Raw genomic sequence first — 16,437 nt, forward strand, 5'->3', positions numbered from 1 at the left:
CAGGTGATCAAACGGGGAATGAAAATTTAACATCAGTGATGGCAAAGTAGGGGGGAAAATAACTCATAGCTGTTTGTCCTTAGGAAACAGATCTTTGGATATCACTTTGGATAACATTCTGAAAACATTAGCCCAGTACAGAGCAGTGCTCAAAAAAGTAGCTAGGATATTTTTACTTACTTTGAGCACAAAACAGGAGTTCTCATTATGTCACTCTGTACTGCTTCAATGCACATGTTTTGAAGATCACATGTTCTTAGTCACCTTGTTTTAAATAGATCAGAGCAGAACTAGAATGAGAAGTAGAGTGATGAGAATTATTATGGTTACAGGATGGCTTCCTGATGAGAGGCACTATAGAAGTTGAAACATGCAAATATGCTGGAGGAGAGTAAGTAGAGACACACAGAATGTTTTGGGTTGGAAGGGACCTTAAAGATCATCTAGTTCCAACCTCCCAGCTGTGGGTAGGGACTCCTTTCACTAGACCATGTGCCCAGAGCCCAATCCAACCTCTCCTTGAACACTTTCAGAGAACGGAAATCTGTCAACTGAGGGATAACATGGAGGGGTTGAGCACAGGATGATTATTTACCAGGTTTCATAACACAAGAACTCTTGGAAAGTCAACAAAATTATCAGACAATAAAGATAAAATAATCAAAAGGCAATGTTCTTCCCTGGTATACTGTCATATTATGAAATACACTCTGTTAGAAACTAAAAATATAAAACTCTTCAAATCAAGTCAGACAACTTCATCAGTGATCTGGATAAAGCCACTGGCTCAAAAAGCCCTTGAATTTCTCTTTACCTTAAAATAAAGGCTGTTCCAGGAACTGGAGCCCTGTTTCTTGTGCCCTTTTTCCCAGAAAGCTCTGTAGGAGGCCAGGCAGATCACTGTCCTGACCCAAAATGGCTTTTCTTATGTTGTAGAGCCCTGGCCTTTACTTCCCTCCCATCTTCCAGGCCACCTCTTTCTATGGATCCTTTTTATGACTAGTCAGTATAATTTGATACAATGAAGCTAAGTTTTCTGTAAGAGGTGATCCTTCCCTTCTGCACAGCCTTGGTGAGACCCTCTGCAGTGCCATGTCCAGTTCTGGGCTCCCCAGTACAAGAGAGAGATGAATGTACTGGAACAACCAAGGGCCATGAGGACAAGGAGGAGCTTGGAGTACCTGAAATACAAGTAGAGGAGGCTGAAAGAGCTGTGACTCTTTGGCCTGGAGAACAGGAGGCTCAGGGGGATCACATCAATTTACATCACATAAATACCTGGTGGCAGGAATGCCAAAGACAAAGCCAGGCTCTCCTCAGTGGTGTCCAGGAGAAGAGCTAGAGGCAATGGGCATGAAACAAAAAGCAAGAAATTCTGTTAACATATAAGAAAAAGCTTTTTCATTTTGAGAGTAACTGAATACTGAACAGGATTTGGCCATGATAGAAGCATACATTATCAATGCAAGAATTTACCACTCCAGACCCCATCTAGGTCACAGTCCAATATTTTTTAGCCTAAAGGATCAGGGAAAGTACTTTGTGTGGTACAGAAACACACTTCTACTGTCACCCAGATGTAGAGCACTAAGAGCTAAGAGGAAAAGTCAGGCAGCAAACCTGTCATGCACCCCAGCAAGCAACATCAAACAAGAACTGCTGGAGCTGAAAGTATGTTTGCAACTAACATCTTCAATTTGCAAAATTACCTTTAAAAATACAATTGCAATGGTTTACGGTAGGTGAGAGCCAAGTTATATTTGCGGTATTTAAACAACAGCTAGAGATGAGAATGGAAAACTGGTCTGCACATGGAGAGCTTCAGACAGGAAAACCTCCCCATATTACTCACTTTTCTATGTATTATAAAGCTGGTTGTATAAAAGGACAGAGATCCTCTAGCTCATACATTTCTTGGACACCCATAGACTCTATAAGGTGTCTGAAGTTGGGAGATTTGGGCTTCATACCCTCCCCTCAATGTGAAAAATATGAGATTTGAATCTGGGTTATTCTCAGATCTTGTATGTGGCTTCCACCCCACTGCCAGGTACAGAGACACACACCCCATCTTAATTTCTGCAGAATCTTGACTGAGTCTGGCCTCGATGGAGTTCACTATCTTCACAACAGCCCTGGGGGTGCTGTGCTTAGGATGTGTGACTGAAACAGTGTTGATGGTGCACTGATGTTTTGACTGAACAGTGCTTGCAAGGCATCAAGGCTTTCTCTTTGTTTCCCATAAACAAGTCTGGCTGAGGGTAGGAAAGACACTGGGAAGGAACACAGTTGGGACAAATCACCTGAATTGGACAACAGGATATTCTATACTATACCATACCATGTCATGTTCAATCAGCTCAATCATGAGCAATAAAGGAAAGTAAAGGAAGAAGAAGGCTTCCAAGGTGGTCATTGTTCAGACACCAGCTGGGCCTCCATCTGGCTGTGGGACATTGTGTGATTACTTTTATTTTTCCTGGAGTCTTCCCCCACTTTTTTCTTCACCTATTAATCTCCACTCACCAATTTTCTTACTTTGTTTTTTTCCTTTTTTGTCTCCCATCTCACTGGAAGTGACAAGGAGAACCAAGCATTTCTGTAGGCAAGTGCCTTGGCTGCTGGCCGAGTTCAACCCACCACACTTCTCCATCCTGAAAATGTATTTATATGCTGTCTGTCAAGTCTGAGACGTCTTCCTGTCTCACTGACAGTAGCACAGAATAACTGCAGGGCAGTTCTTGGAGAAAGCAGCACATCTGCCTTTGCAGCCATACCATCCACCCTGTGCCACTCACTGCAGGCAAGGAGACACAGCCAGAAGGAAGGCTCCCTGCAGGCTCCCCTTGCCTTGCAGTTCTCATCACCCACCACAGGGAGACAGCTGCAATACATCTCTGGAAAAGAAACCGGCCCAAAATGTCAGGCTGAGGGCTTTGTAGGGAAACTATGACACTCTGCAGACATGTGGCTGTGCTGGACTTGCCCCTTCCAAAGAAGAAATTACTTTGGTTGCTGCGGACAGAAGCCCACAAGGAACTTTTCCCTCTGGCAAGTTGGTGGGCCTAGGGAATGGCTTTGGCATGGGTTGGGAGGGGCCCTGTTAGCCAGAGCACTGCTGCCTGTAGTGTAGAAGGAGGGAACGTGGAATGAAGACAGAACATGGAATGTCCGACATGCTGTGGACAGGAAAAATGTCCTGTGGCTAAGGTAACTCTACACTGCTGAGGACACTGATTTTTCTGTGTTTGTGCTATAGCTTTCCTGGCTGAAGCTGAGAATGCCACTTGAATTGTGCTTTACATAATGTGTGAACTTCATTTTGTGGGGACTAAATCTGCAGTCTAGACTGGGAAAACACCTGGACTTGAAATCAGTAAGTGCCTTAAAAGTACACAGTGCTAAACACCTTCCCAGTGGACCCCTGAGATTGGCTTCCACTTCTGATCTTTACTGCTGTGTTCCATGGCCCTATGTTTCAAACAGGGCTCATGATATCTCCCCCCCTACAGGGGTGTTGCAAGAGACCATTAAAAACAGCGGAGAGTATTCTAGAGGAAATTAAAAATTCAGACTCTTGAAAGCAGATAAACTCAGGAAACACAAATGCAGGAGATCTGACATGCTCTAGCAGTGAGCAGTAGTGGTTCCTGAAGTGCTGTTGGGTGTGTGCAATAAGACAAAGACTTGCAGCTCAAATCCTCTGGATTATGCATGAGCATGAAGAGCCCAAATGAAGACCGAAGATAATTTTATTTTTGGCACTTCCTAGCTCTGCATGTGTGACTGCACTTAAGTAAGAGTCTCTTAGAGTAGGATATTCTACGTAAATTACTTACAAATTTTTGGCAATGTCCAGGCTTCCCTTCCCCCGTGGAAGGATTTTTAAATTAAAATTTCCAATACTTGTTAGGGCACCAGCAAAATTCTATATCAAGCCACTCAACTGTTCATCCTCTCCAAACATGGGAATTTATATCTGGATGCCATCCCTTCCAGCAGTTGGCATAAGCAAGTCGTGGCCAGGAGCAGGTCCCTCCCAACACCAGGTGTGCTCCAGCAGGACATGCTCTCCACACAGCACAAGGTCCTTGGTGGCTGCCCTGGGATGTCTGCCACAGGTGCCTCCATGCTCCATGGGTACCTAAAGGTGATGAGAGCTTACAGGATATGTTTAAATGACTGACTAAAGGGCAAACAGAGCAGTCTCAAGTGCCCAGTAACCCACGCACATGTGGGACCTTGCACCTGCAGACAGGACTTTGAAGGTGAGCCCTGCTCTAATCCCAGCTGCTGGGCCTGCACTGCTGGGATTTGCCCAGACCCAAACTGGGAAGTTTCCCAGCGGGCTGGAATGAGTGGTTTCCTATCAGCAGTTTCCTGAAAGTTCCTCAGATGCTTTTGTGCTTTGCCCAGGCCCTGTCAGTCTGTGGGGCAGCGCCTGCAGCCTGAGGCCCAGCAAGGCCACCCCCAGCACCATGATGGACGTGATCCACCATGCCCTCAGCAGGCTTCAGCCAAAATCCTGAGCAATTTCACCTCACAGCTGAACATTCAGCGCCTCAGAGCAGGCTTGTAGGTATTTCCTCCATGCGCTTAAAAAAATGCAGATGCTCCCAACCAGCACAGCATGGCTTCAGTGAAAGCAGAAGATTCATTTACTGATGTAACAACTGAAAAGAGATGTCACAGGCAGGGGAAGAGAGAAGGGACAGAACTGTGAGTTCCCTGTGAGCCAGGTAAGTGTGTTCAACAATGAAATATTAGAGAGAGGAGAGGAGAGGAGAGGAGAGGAGAGGAGAGGAGAGGAGAGGAGAGGAGAGGAGAGGAGAGGAGAGGAGAGGAGAGGAGAGGAGAGGAGAGGAGAGGAGAGGAGAGGAGAGGAGAGGAGAGGAGAGGAGAGGAGAGGAGAGGAGAGGAGAGGAGAGGAGAGGAGAGGAGAGGAGAGGAGAGGAGAGGAGAGGAGAGGAGGAGGAAAAAGAAAAAGAAAAAGAAAAAGAAAAAAAGAAAAAGAAAAAGAAAAAAAGAAAAAGAAAAAGAAAAAGAAAAAGAAAAAGAAAAAGAAAAAGAAAAAGAAAAAGAAAAAGAAAAAGAAAAAGAAAAAGAAAAAGAAAAAGAAAAAGAAAAAGAAAAAGGAGGGAGGGAGGGAGGGAGGGAGGGAGGGAGGGAGGGAGGGAGGGAGGGAGGGAGGGAGGGAGGGAGGGAGGGAGGGAGGGAGGGAGGGAGGGAGGGAGGGAGGGAGGGAGGGAGGGAGGGAGGGAGGGAGGGAGGGAGGGAGGGAGGGAGGGAGGGAGGGAGGGAGGGAGGGAAAAGTATATTTGCTGTGTACTAAAACAGACCGACTGGATGGCAGAACTGCATTAGCTACAGGCTCCCAGGGGCTTGGAATATGGAGTCTCTGTGGTTTTGCAAGATTATTAAAAAAAAAAAAGGAAAACAAGTTTCTGGCTACATGAAGAAAACAAACTAAATATGAGGCTTCTCAGTCATCTGGAGGATTATGATTGTTTACTGTGAGAACAGCTCACATATTTGGAGGCACTCCCTGTGTAAGCTCATGGAGCAGCTTCGTGGGGCTCATTGGGGGGCAGGACGAGAGCCTGGCCATGGATAGGGGCTGCCCCACTCGGAGCAGCTGCTGCCTGCAGTTATTAGGATGTGGAATACAGTTCTGAGGTCAGCTGCTGGCTCAGCACTAAGCAGCTTTCAGTAATTATATACGAGCATAAGGCTGGGGCTCCTAGATCAAACCCTGAGACGTTTACACAGCCACTGTCCACTCTCATTTCCACCATGAGGGTGCTCTTGCTCTCACAGTGGTGCAGGTTTTTGAGGTTTCCTGCAATTTTCTTATTCCCTTAGCAACCAGGTTTATTTATTTTTATTTATTTTTCTATTTATTCCCAGGACTGAGAGCTCTGCCACATACTTCTCTGTGTTCTGAGTAACCCTAAACACTGAAGAGCCAGGAATAACTCCTTTGCTGCAGTCAGTGCTTGATACAGGCACTTCTTTTATCTACTGAGTGAAATAATCAAAGACAAGAGAAAACACTGTGCCAGGTAGCTGGTGGCAGAATGGAAACAATATTTGAAAGACTATCACAGCTCCAGAGGTCAATGTGCATTTCAAAAACACACTGTGCTGTGGGTCTCTGCCCAGAGCCACCAAGGGTGCCCACCATCTCCTACTCATAGACTGCCAGATACCACCAGCCAGGGCTCTGACATTGCTTTAGGGACAAGGAATTATATTTTGCATTGGCTCAACTTTTTCAATAACTACAACCAGAGAAAGACTGAAGTAGTCTGCAACAGGCAGAACATCAGCCTCTTATTCCACTTACCCTGAAAGGCTGTTGACACTCATGCCTATAAAGTGCTCAAAATTAGAGCAGAGCTGTTATTATCACTGAAAATACTTCCCATGGAAGCTCATTTGTGCTTTTTTAAATCAGTCTGGGTGTTGAAAGGTAGTAGAAAACCTGGTGTCTGTAATCTCTGCAACATGAAAAAGGCTGGGTTCACTCTCAGTTTCTAGTGAGACGATCCTACCACCATATGGTGGACCAGGTTGAGTCTGTTCTGCCTTGCTGAGGCAAAAGCTGTGGCTGAGGCTTGGGTCCACCAGGCACTCTCCTCAGTGTCACTTCTGTCCCTTTTTACATGAAGGCAGTCACCAGAACAAACGCTGGACCAGCTGCAAGACTTTTCTCTTGGGAAGCACATAAAGGACCTGTGTGTTAGAGCTAGAGAGGGTTTCAGCACACCCCAAGCAAAAAGTAGACTCCTACTGCCCCCACCCCCCCTCCAATACCTACACTACATCCAGTTAGTCACATGCTTGAGCAAAGGTAAGGATGGAAAAGGAGTAAATTGTTTTCATCCCTATCAGACAGAGGTAAGTTTTTCTTAGGGATCAGTTCTGAGTATCTAGCACACCTGTACAACATGGAAGTTCTAACCTTACCCTGAATGCTATTATATGAACTGAAAAATTTCAGTTTGCAGTTCCTCATTCCAGAAAATATCTATCTCAGTAAAAGCTTACAGGAAGAAGGCTTTGCAGAAGTAATGCAGAACACAGTAGCTACTTCCATGGGGCTCTGCTGTGGGTCTTTATTGTGTTTAAATTTGAGAAGTATGTTGTTCTGCAGAAGAAAACTTAAGTGTTCAAAGAGGACATCAACTTCTACTATTGCCTCCTGAAAGACTATGGCAAGGCAGAGCGGAACATCCTTGTTCCCATTCTGCTGCATTTACACTGATGCTCAGCAGACCACACAAGCATGGTGGCTCTCCTGTTCTAAAAGGAGTGTAAATACTGGAATTGTCAGCAAATGGGCAAGTTAGTCTCTCCTAACCCCCACTCCAGCCAAAGCCCATATGTAGCTGCTGTAATACCAACAAGCCTTTGGGAACTAGTTTTTCTTAGAAAAATAAGTTAATGCACCAAGTCAGCTGTTAACTTTGCAAGGTGCTGTCTGAGATAAGGGCTCACATGAACTATTTCTCTGCTACACAAGTACTAAGTCTTATAAAGCCAAGTTTTAAGGTACTTCAGGCATTCTGACACTTAGTAACTGCATTAACTAGTATATGGAAGCAAGATTAATATTTATTAGCTTGAAGTATCATATTTTATTCAAGTGATATCATAATACATTATGCATCTGCCAGTTATAATCCATTTTAATTGGTTCCAAAACCTAAGCAGTAAATAAGTAAGACAGTTTATCTAGTTAAACTGAAAAAACAGCATTCCACACAGCCAGTACTAGAGATGTCAACCGTATAGTAATTCCAGCATTATGTTGTTATGGCTTTCCAGAAAGTCATGAAGTTAACAAATTAGAACACATCAAGAGCCATTTTCCAAAGATTTATTGAAGTAGCGACAGGTTGCTCATACTGTGCTGGAAAAAGCAGTTTTATTGAATTCAGATACTTAAAAACAGTATTGCAGCACAAGATATTGCTATTTGTAAACTAGACTCCATTGTAAACTCTAATCCTTCAGGGAGAGTCAGTTTGCAAGATCTAAGACCTATTTCCTAGCATAATCATCTTGCGCTCATGGAAAAACTGCAGAAAGGCACTTGAAAGCTGTTTCTTCCTTTAAGACATGGACTTTTTCAATCTTGCTGGTAAGAATTTCTCCTTTAGTAAGTATGCATCTTCATTTCCGCTTTACTCCAAGTCATCATGATGCTGGGAAGTTTCATTAATAACCTGATGAAAAACAGAAACACTTGCATTAAGTTTTAATAGGAAGATTTTTGTGGGCTTTTTAAGAGTTAGAAGTGGAACATCCACTTCCAAAATGTGAACAAGTGGGTATCAGCTCTCACTTATGAGAAATTCTAGTTTGTAATCAGCATACAGAAAACACTGAAGTTTTATTTACTTACAACAACAGCATCTTATCCTAAGCAAGTGAAATATCTCTGTCACATGTTTTCCTAAGGAAATCTATTGAGAATTTGGTATCTCAGCTGAACTTAAATACTCAATACACAGGTAACAGTCACCAACTTAAAGTTTTACTATCAGATGAATTTTGATTTTTTTTTCCTAGAGAAACCTGTTTGCAATACCTCTATGTTCACACAGCTTGGAATGCCAGTTGCTGTTCTACTCAATACTTATTACCACATACAAGCTGAAGTAAGCAGTAGGCAAACTTAAGAATTTAAGGTTACCAGGTGTGATAGAAATAAAATTAAAATTACCACCAACCTGTCCATCTCTAGTTTCGACGGTCTTAATTAGAAGGGTTCTCTTTGAGTGAGTGTCAACCATTGGCTGAGACTCAATGTTGGTTTCTGCAGAAGAAGATGTATTATTACCAATAGTCTAGATGAAGTGCCTCCTCAAAGAAATGAGGTGTAACAGATTTCAGTGTCTACTTTCAGAATCCCAATTTAGTATACAAAGTCTCCTGCTCTGAATAAGCCAGGTCTACATTTTTCTCTGTGCCCCTTAAAGCACTTTCAGCAGGTATCCAAACTAATTACTTGCTACGTACTGATATTTAAAAATACGTGTCCAGGAACAAAAGAGCTGCTACCATCCAAGGTTAAGTAGTTACAAATACTGTAGTTCGATCCAAGAAGAGTATTCACAACCAACTCCACTTACACAAGTTAAAAAAACCAGCATAAAAGGAACTATCCAGAGCCCTCATGCTAATGATAGTGCAACTGCCTAAACTGAAATAGCAGAAACAGCTTACCTCTCAGGTTCAAAGCAGCAAAGGTTGGAATAGGCATGTTAATCCTGAAGGAAAAAAGAAATTGTTAAAATCAGAAAATCAGATATGGGTATAAAGTATCTTCTAGTAATTTTTGGCATTAGGAAAGTGTTTACATGTGATTACCTGCTCTCTTCACCCTCCAGCAGTTTTCTGTAGGTGGCAATTTCAATATCAAGAGCCATCTTTACATTCAGCAGGTCCTGGTACTCGCGGAGATGGCGAGCCATTTCTTCCTTCATGTTCTGAATCTCATCCTGCAGACGCCCAATAGTGTCTTGGTAGTTAGCAGCTTCAACAGCAAAATTCTCCTCCATTTCACGCATCTGGCGCTCCAGGGACTCATTCTGGAAGAGAATAGTGAAATCAAGCACTGCTGCAGTTCAGTGGCTCTTCCCCACCATTGAGACCCTCAAAATTTTAAAGAGGAAAGTTGTGTTACATTAGCATCATTTCTGAAAATTCCCAAATTTGTCATCTCCTTATCATCCCTTTGCAAAGTCAAGGATAGTTATTCTGCAGCATGATCTGAGGTGTGCCACATATTTGTTGTGCCAGGTGGTAAAGCCATCCTTTACAGTAAGCCCAACACTTGCAGTTCAAGTCAGCCTGCAGGCAGCCCTTAGTAGAGATTTGTAGGTGTGCTAAACACTGTTACATCCATTTCAAGCCTGTCTTTAAAGCAGTCATGTTTTAGCAACAGCAAAATTTGCACCTTTCACTGCTCCTCCAGGTTTTTTTTGTAACTTTATCTGTACCTGACAGACAAGGCATAAGCACTTTCAGAAAGTGCTAAATAATCATTGAATATTATAGCCAGAGAATCAACTTATTGTTTATCGTTTAAAACTAATTCAGTGTATCAATCTAACCAATGCACTGTTGTGCATACACACAAATTGAGTCCACAGCATCCTTTTCAAAAAGTATTAATATGCTGCTGAATTGCATGGCAGATTACCTGCATTCACATCCAAATTAACAATTAAGCTGCAGTGCAGTGCTTAAGGCTGCAATGAAGAAGAAGTGATGTCTTGTACTTACGCTTCCCTTAAGAGCATCGACTTCGCAGGTGAGAGACTGGATCTGCCTGCGGTACTCATTGGCTTCCTGCTTGGCCTGGCGCAGGGCATCGTTGTTCCTGTTAGCAGCTTCAGAGAGATCTGCAAACTGGAAAACCCCAGTCTGGTTAGCATAACACTTCAACAGAAATGGTGAAACAGACCTTCTGTGGACACAGCAGTTGAGGACAACTGAAGGTATTACAAGGGTTAGCACCTGACATGCTTAAATATTAGTATTACTCTTGAAGTGCCTCTCTATTTCTAAACATTATATTAGAATTCATAGCAAACTTTCATACTTGTTTTTCTGCCCTGTATGTTTCCCATCTTTTCACCATTTTTTCACTAATTTCTCCAGTACTTCATCCAACATCTGCTTTCACGTACAAGCACAGGGAAGACTCCCAGTGACCCTCCCATTACTTTGCTGCTATAGTTATGGCACAAAATGTTTTCAGTTGCACCCTTCCCAGACTAGGATTTAAAAAAAGACTTTGTGTCATGGTTATGTTCATGTCCATTAGAGAGACAGAGGGAACAGCAAGTGCTACAGCAAAGCTGTTAAACAGAATTAGTTCCAGTGCCTGATGCATTTTACTTACTTTGGACTTGTACCACTCTTCAGCTTCCTGAAGATTCTTAGCAGCAACACTTTCATACTGTTGGCGAACATCACGCAGGGCAGCAGTAAGGTCAGGCTTAGAAACATCCATATCAATTTGGATGTGCTGTTCCTGAAGTTGGGCCTGCAATTCTCGGATTTCCTTAGAGAGAAGCAGACACTCAACATTATTGCACAAAAGCACCCAGATCATACGCAGGTGGGGACTCTGGGATAGAGCCAGCAAAGAGCTTCCTTGCTAGACAGTCTAGTCTGCATCTAAACACAGACCTCATTTCTCAGCTTACCTCATCATGAAGTTTCTTCAAGAAGACAATCTCCTCTTGCAAGGACTCAACTTTGCGCTCGAGATCAAGACGTGCCAAAGAGGCATTGTCAACATCCTGAACAGAGAGAAGAGCAATTAATAATCTTACAAAACTGATGTAGAGAAGTCTCTTACAGCAAGTTCAGCAGCATACAGGCTGATGCTACAGCGGAGCTTGTTGGCAAGATAAGAAATCAAAAGCTGTAAAAAAAACCTTCCTGCCACCTCCTACCATAGCCTTCAACCTTAGATATGCACCTTTATTGTGAATTTGAAAACTATACCACATATGTTGATTACATCTTTGCTGAACTGCTGCTAAGCATGATCAAGAGCACAGAGATCATAGTGGGTGTAAATCCTTCAAGTACTTGAGTCAGAAGTCTGCACTAAATGCTTCTAGCTTGACTACACCGACAGAGTTGCACTTTGCCAACTTCCACTCTTTTCAGTGGGGATTAAAAGTGCAATACATGTGCTGTCAGGCCTATCAGTGGGTTTAACTTATGGACTCCTTGGTGAAAAAGCACAGAGCCCCTTAGGTCCACAGACCACACTTTTAAAGCATACTTGTGAAGCTGGTGAGGGATGTATAAGAACTGCAGTATTCACAATGCAGGTCAAGAGATCTCCCTTGAGAAAAAGAAGGTGTGAGCAATAAACACAAACTGAGCCACTCATCATTGCCTACACCCTTCGCAGTTGCTGGCAAAGGCTCCACCTTTTGCTGGACAGAGATAGTCTTAATCAACAGCAAAAATTCATTTAGAGCATAACAGAAGACATGTCACGAATGTTATAAGGAACAACTTGAATTAGTTCAAAAACATAGGGCTAAACATTGATTGGCAACTTCTTACATTTTGAATGTGTAAGGCATTTCGTTTGCAAAGGGGAAGATTGCTCCTTTCACACTAGTTACATACACAGCCACATGCTTGTGCTCACAGGGTATTAACATATCAGGTTCTCACAGCTTACTCTAAAGCTATTTTGGATTGCCCGAGGCATAAGCATTCTTAATCAGCAGCTCTCTTTATTATGGCACCTTTGAAATAAGGAGTGTTTTCTTTAGACTCCTAGAAAGCCTTTCCTTGGATCACTCCTACTCTGGGGCAAGGTCCTTGCTCCAGAAGAATTATTTTGTTTACTTCATCCAGCAAAATATCCCCTTTATGCATCATTCCATAACTTTTCTATCAATTCCAGTTTTACACCAACAGTTCATATCAGCTCTGTTTTTCAGTTCAGTTCAGGGAAAAGAATTTCCTAATTAATTTGTTCTCCTCCCCCCAAAACCCCTCATGATCATTCTGGCAGAAAATTACATGGCTATGACCCAACATGTTTACATAACTGGCCAGACATCCAAAGATTTTCCAGAGGATTTTGCAGAAATCTTCACCCTGAAGGCTATTTTTTAAAAAACAACTGAATAGCTACAGGATTTTAGGACCTTACAATAAATTGAAAGCAATTTAAACTGAAGACATTTACAATATGTGCTATGTACTTCACTGTATGCTATCACTTATGTATTCCCTATCACTAAAATTCAGTGTTTCAGTAGTTCCCAGATGTGTGGAGAACCACATAAATGAATTGGCTACTTGCAGCCTGAACAAACAAGTAGAAGTCATATATACATGCAGATGGAGAACACATGGATTTTATCCTAGGAGATTCTTCAATGCAAGCCACACTCTTTGCAGGGATGAGCATCCATGTTTACTTTATACAAACCTCATGTTAGCCAGGACCTGACCTGTTAGGCTTGTCACAGGTTCAGGACCTGTTCCTTGCTGCTAGAGTAGCTGGCAGAGCTACAGTAACTTTCTCACTGTGATGCCTGTCCTGCCCCTAAAGGAAAGTCCTCACTGAACTTTCACATGTACTTTCTGCAGTACATCCCTCAGCACATGAGTAAAATCATATCTTTGTTCAGAATACATAAATTAAAATTCAGTACATATGAGCTGAACAGTCTCTGAAACAGGCAGCTTTTGGAAATAAAAGCTTAAGTTCAAAAGTTCGTTCTTTATTTTAAAATACTGAAGTACACAACTGCTCCATCAAGTAAAAAGTGTCTTTAATGATACATCAGAGCAGCAAAACACCTGCTGAAGTGATGCAAATCTATACAACTATATAACTTTCCAGTGGAAAAATATAATGATTTAATAGAAAGCTGTGCATTGCTTTAAAATGGAAAGCACAACAGGATATTTCAGTGTCAGTGTTCTGGGAATTTAATTTCACTTTCAGAAGAACAAAACTTGCACTGAAACAGATTTAGGTTTCAAAACCGATGTTGACTTCCTCCTTGCCAGTAAGGAAAAATTAGGTATGACTGATGGTCAAATCAAGCAAACCAGCACGCACCAGTTATGTCATGAGTGGATTTAGTGTAGTTTCCACAGACAATGATTTGTATTTCTTATGCACAAGCTACCACTTAGGAGGTTAAATGGATCCAATTCTGACTGTCCTGTACGCACACATCTGCTGGAGGCTGAGCATCTGAGTGACCCCTTTCCAAATACAGGGAATAGCAGGATGAGTGTAGGGTATGCACACCAAGCCAAGCTCACTTTAAGATTCCACTGGATTGAAACACAGACATGTCTAAAGTGCACCAATTAATCATGAAACATCATGTAAAAGCCAACCTTAAGTCAATTGATCCTTCAACTGAATTCAGCAATGAACCAGAGTAGATGAGATTCTCTAAAACTTAAGTTTCATAGAACTTCACACTACATTAAATTGTCTTAGCACTCAAAAAAAACCAAAAAAAACCAACAAACCCATAAACTTAAATTAAGGCAATATCTCAGACTGTTGTTTAAAACTTCTGTCTCCAGAATGCCAGTGGAGACTGAATTCCCAGGCTCTGAATGGGAGTAGGTGTTTCAGTTTTCCCACACTATCTCTTAAACACACCTGCTGTCCTTCAAGGACTGTAAATATACTGCAGACAAAAGCCTTTCCCAGGGAAATGCTAACAATCAAGTGCTGATTTCCTGAACAGTGACTTCTGTTACTGCCTATGAAGAGCTCTGAGACAAAGTCAGCCTGTACCCAGCTGCCTGGTGATAAGGGCCGTCACTTCCAGTCTGAAAGAATGCTAGCAATGCTGTTTTACACCAGGAGTTTTAGGGAAGAGACCTTGTTTTGAGAAGGCACATTCCTAAATATCTCTTAGTCCAAACAAGGCTTAATCTAAGTTGAAAGCTGGTTTTGCACAAGTGAAAACTTGAGCTTAAGAATTTTAGAACACTGTTTGCACAATTGTTTCTGGTTGTCATGTAGATTTACTTTGTCTGGATAACATCACAGCATCCTACAAAGACTAAACTCTAATATAACTTGTTTCCTAGGTTAACATCTTTGTTTTACAGTGGATAAATTCCACGTTCTTAGTGGACACCCAGAGGAGGCAAGCTCAAGCCTGTGACCTCGTCCCAAGGAACATACTGTCTACTTCTTGTTAGCAGACAACACCCACATAAAAAACCTTAAATTTGAAACTGTTGCCCAGTAATGCATTGACCAGTGATTCATCAAAAAGGAGTTCTGTTTTGTAGAAAAACTGGCCCATAAGAGACATTTCGCTAGAAATATTCCCGCACCATTACACATTTACTAAGAATGCAGCCCACTGCGCCCTCCCCTCCGACACAAAGGGATCTATTATTTCAATCTGCTGCCACCACACTTGCCATAATGCCTGTATCTGCATTCCACGGTGAATCCCATAGAAACCATTAATACCCTTCAGCCAAGCGAGCAGATGGCCCCCTTTCACTTTTATTGGATCGGAAAGTGATTCCACGTTGGGATGGTTTTTGTAAAACGGGCTAGACTTGGATAAAGCAGGACAATAGTTTACCTCCCCTCCCCTCAGACTGCAGCATCCCCCTAAAGAAAACACGGAGGGCTTGCGTGAGAACTGACGGAACCTCTTTGTGCAAGGAAAGCAAACTCCTGCACTCCCACCCTCCGCCCCAGGCACAGCCACCACCTCCTCGGGCCCCTCCCTGCTCCACCACCGCTAACCTGTCTGAAGGACTGCAGGGTGCTCTCGGCCTCCTCCCTCTGAAGCATCTCCTCTTGCAGCCTGGAAGGGGCAAGACGGCGGTGAGGAAGGAGCGGGGGTCCCCCAAATCCCCCCGCCCAGCCTCCGGCCCGCCCGGTACCGCTCGGGATGCTCAGGGGCTGCCTCCGCGCCAGGGGACAGGGCGGCGGGGCGGCAGCGGGATGCGGCGGCAGCCCGAGCCCCCCTTCCCCAGGCACACTCACTTCTCCCGCAGCCGCATGATGTCGTCGGCGAGGTTGTCCCGCTCCACTTCCACGCGTGCCTTGTCGTTGGTGAGCTGGTCCACCTGTCGCCGCAGCTCCCGCATCTCCTCCTCGTACAGGTCGCCCAAGCGGGACGTGCCCTTGCCCTTGAGCTGCTCCAGCTCGGCCAGCAAGATCTTGTTTTGCTGCTCCAGAAAGCGCACCTTGTCGATGTAGTTGGCGAAGCGGTCATTAAGCTCCTGCAGCTCAACCTTCTCGTTGGTGCGGTTCGCCTTGAACTCTGTGTTGATGGCGTCGGCCAGGGAGAAGTCCACGGAGTCGTGGAGCCGCATGGGCGGCATGCTGCTCCGCAGCCGCACCGACGTGGTCTTGCTGGCGTACATGCCGCCGGGCGAGGCGGACACGTACCGGGCGCTGCTGGGCCGCAGGGCGCTGCCCAGCGAGTACCGGCTGCTGGACGTGATGTAGCGGGTGCCGGTGCTGGGCCGGCTGCCCCCGCCGAACATGCGCCGGTACGAGGAGTTTTTCGTGCTGATGCTCATAGCGACGGCAGCGCGGGCTTTGTAATCCGGGAGCGGAGCGGGACGGCCGGGGTGTGCGGCGAAGAAGGGCGGTGGCTGCGGCCAGGGCTCCTTCTTATGGGCGCCGCGAACCCGCCCCGCCGGGCCCGCCCCGCTCCGCCCCGCCCGCGGGGAAGGGGCGGCGGCCGCGGACACAAAGGCGAGCGGGGCAGCTCAGCGGAGGGTGGGCGGTGGTCTGTGCTGTGACTGAGGTCCCCAGAGGCTGGCAGGTTTCCGCCGGAGCTGCGGGACGTGGCAGGGCGGTGTCTCTCGCGGGGATCCCCGGCACGGCGCGCCCGGGCAGAACGGGCTGACAGTAGCGGCATCTTC

The 16,437-nt window shown here is 44.5% G+C and overlaps 1 protein-coding gene and 1 long non-coding RNA gene across 2 annotated transcripts; one reads left to right on the forward strand and one right to left on the reverse strand.

The window, feature by feature from the left end:
* The first annotated feature begins 4,614 nt into the window (after positions 1-4,614).
* LOC135294028 (uncharacterized) lies at positions 4,615-8,069 on the forward strand. Its single transcript, XR_010356137.1, has 2 exons — positions 4,615-4,739; positions 5,908-8,069. It is a non-coding gene; the product is annotated as an uncharacterized LOC135294028 (long non-coding RNA).
* Positions 7,867-16,171, reverse strand: VIM (vimentin). The gene is made up of 9 exons (XM_064408768.1): positions 15,548-16,171; positions 15,305-15,365; positions 11,226-11,321; positions 10,919-11,080; positions 10,297-10,422; positions 9,379-9,599; positions 9,235-9,278; positions 8,739-8,824; positions 7,867-8,231 (listed from the first exon to the last, which is right to left on the reverse strand). Exons 1-9 carry the CDS (start codon positions 16,087-16,089, stop codon positions 8,190-8,192), a joined length of 1,380 nt encoding a protein of 459 aa, XP_064264838.1. The 5' UTR covers positions 16,090-16,171; the 3' UTR covers positions 7,867-8,189.
* Between the last annotated feature and the right edge of the window lie 266 nt (positions 16,172-16,437).

This window comes from Passer domesticus, chromosome 1 (assembly GCF_036417665.1).
Source record: "Passer domesticus isolate bPasDom1 chromosome 1, bPasDom1.hap1, whole genome shotgun sequence".
NCBI classification, from domain to species: domain Eukaryota; kingdom Metazoa; phylum Chordata; class Aves; order Passeriformes; family Passeridae; genus Passer; species Passer domesticus.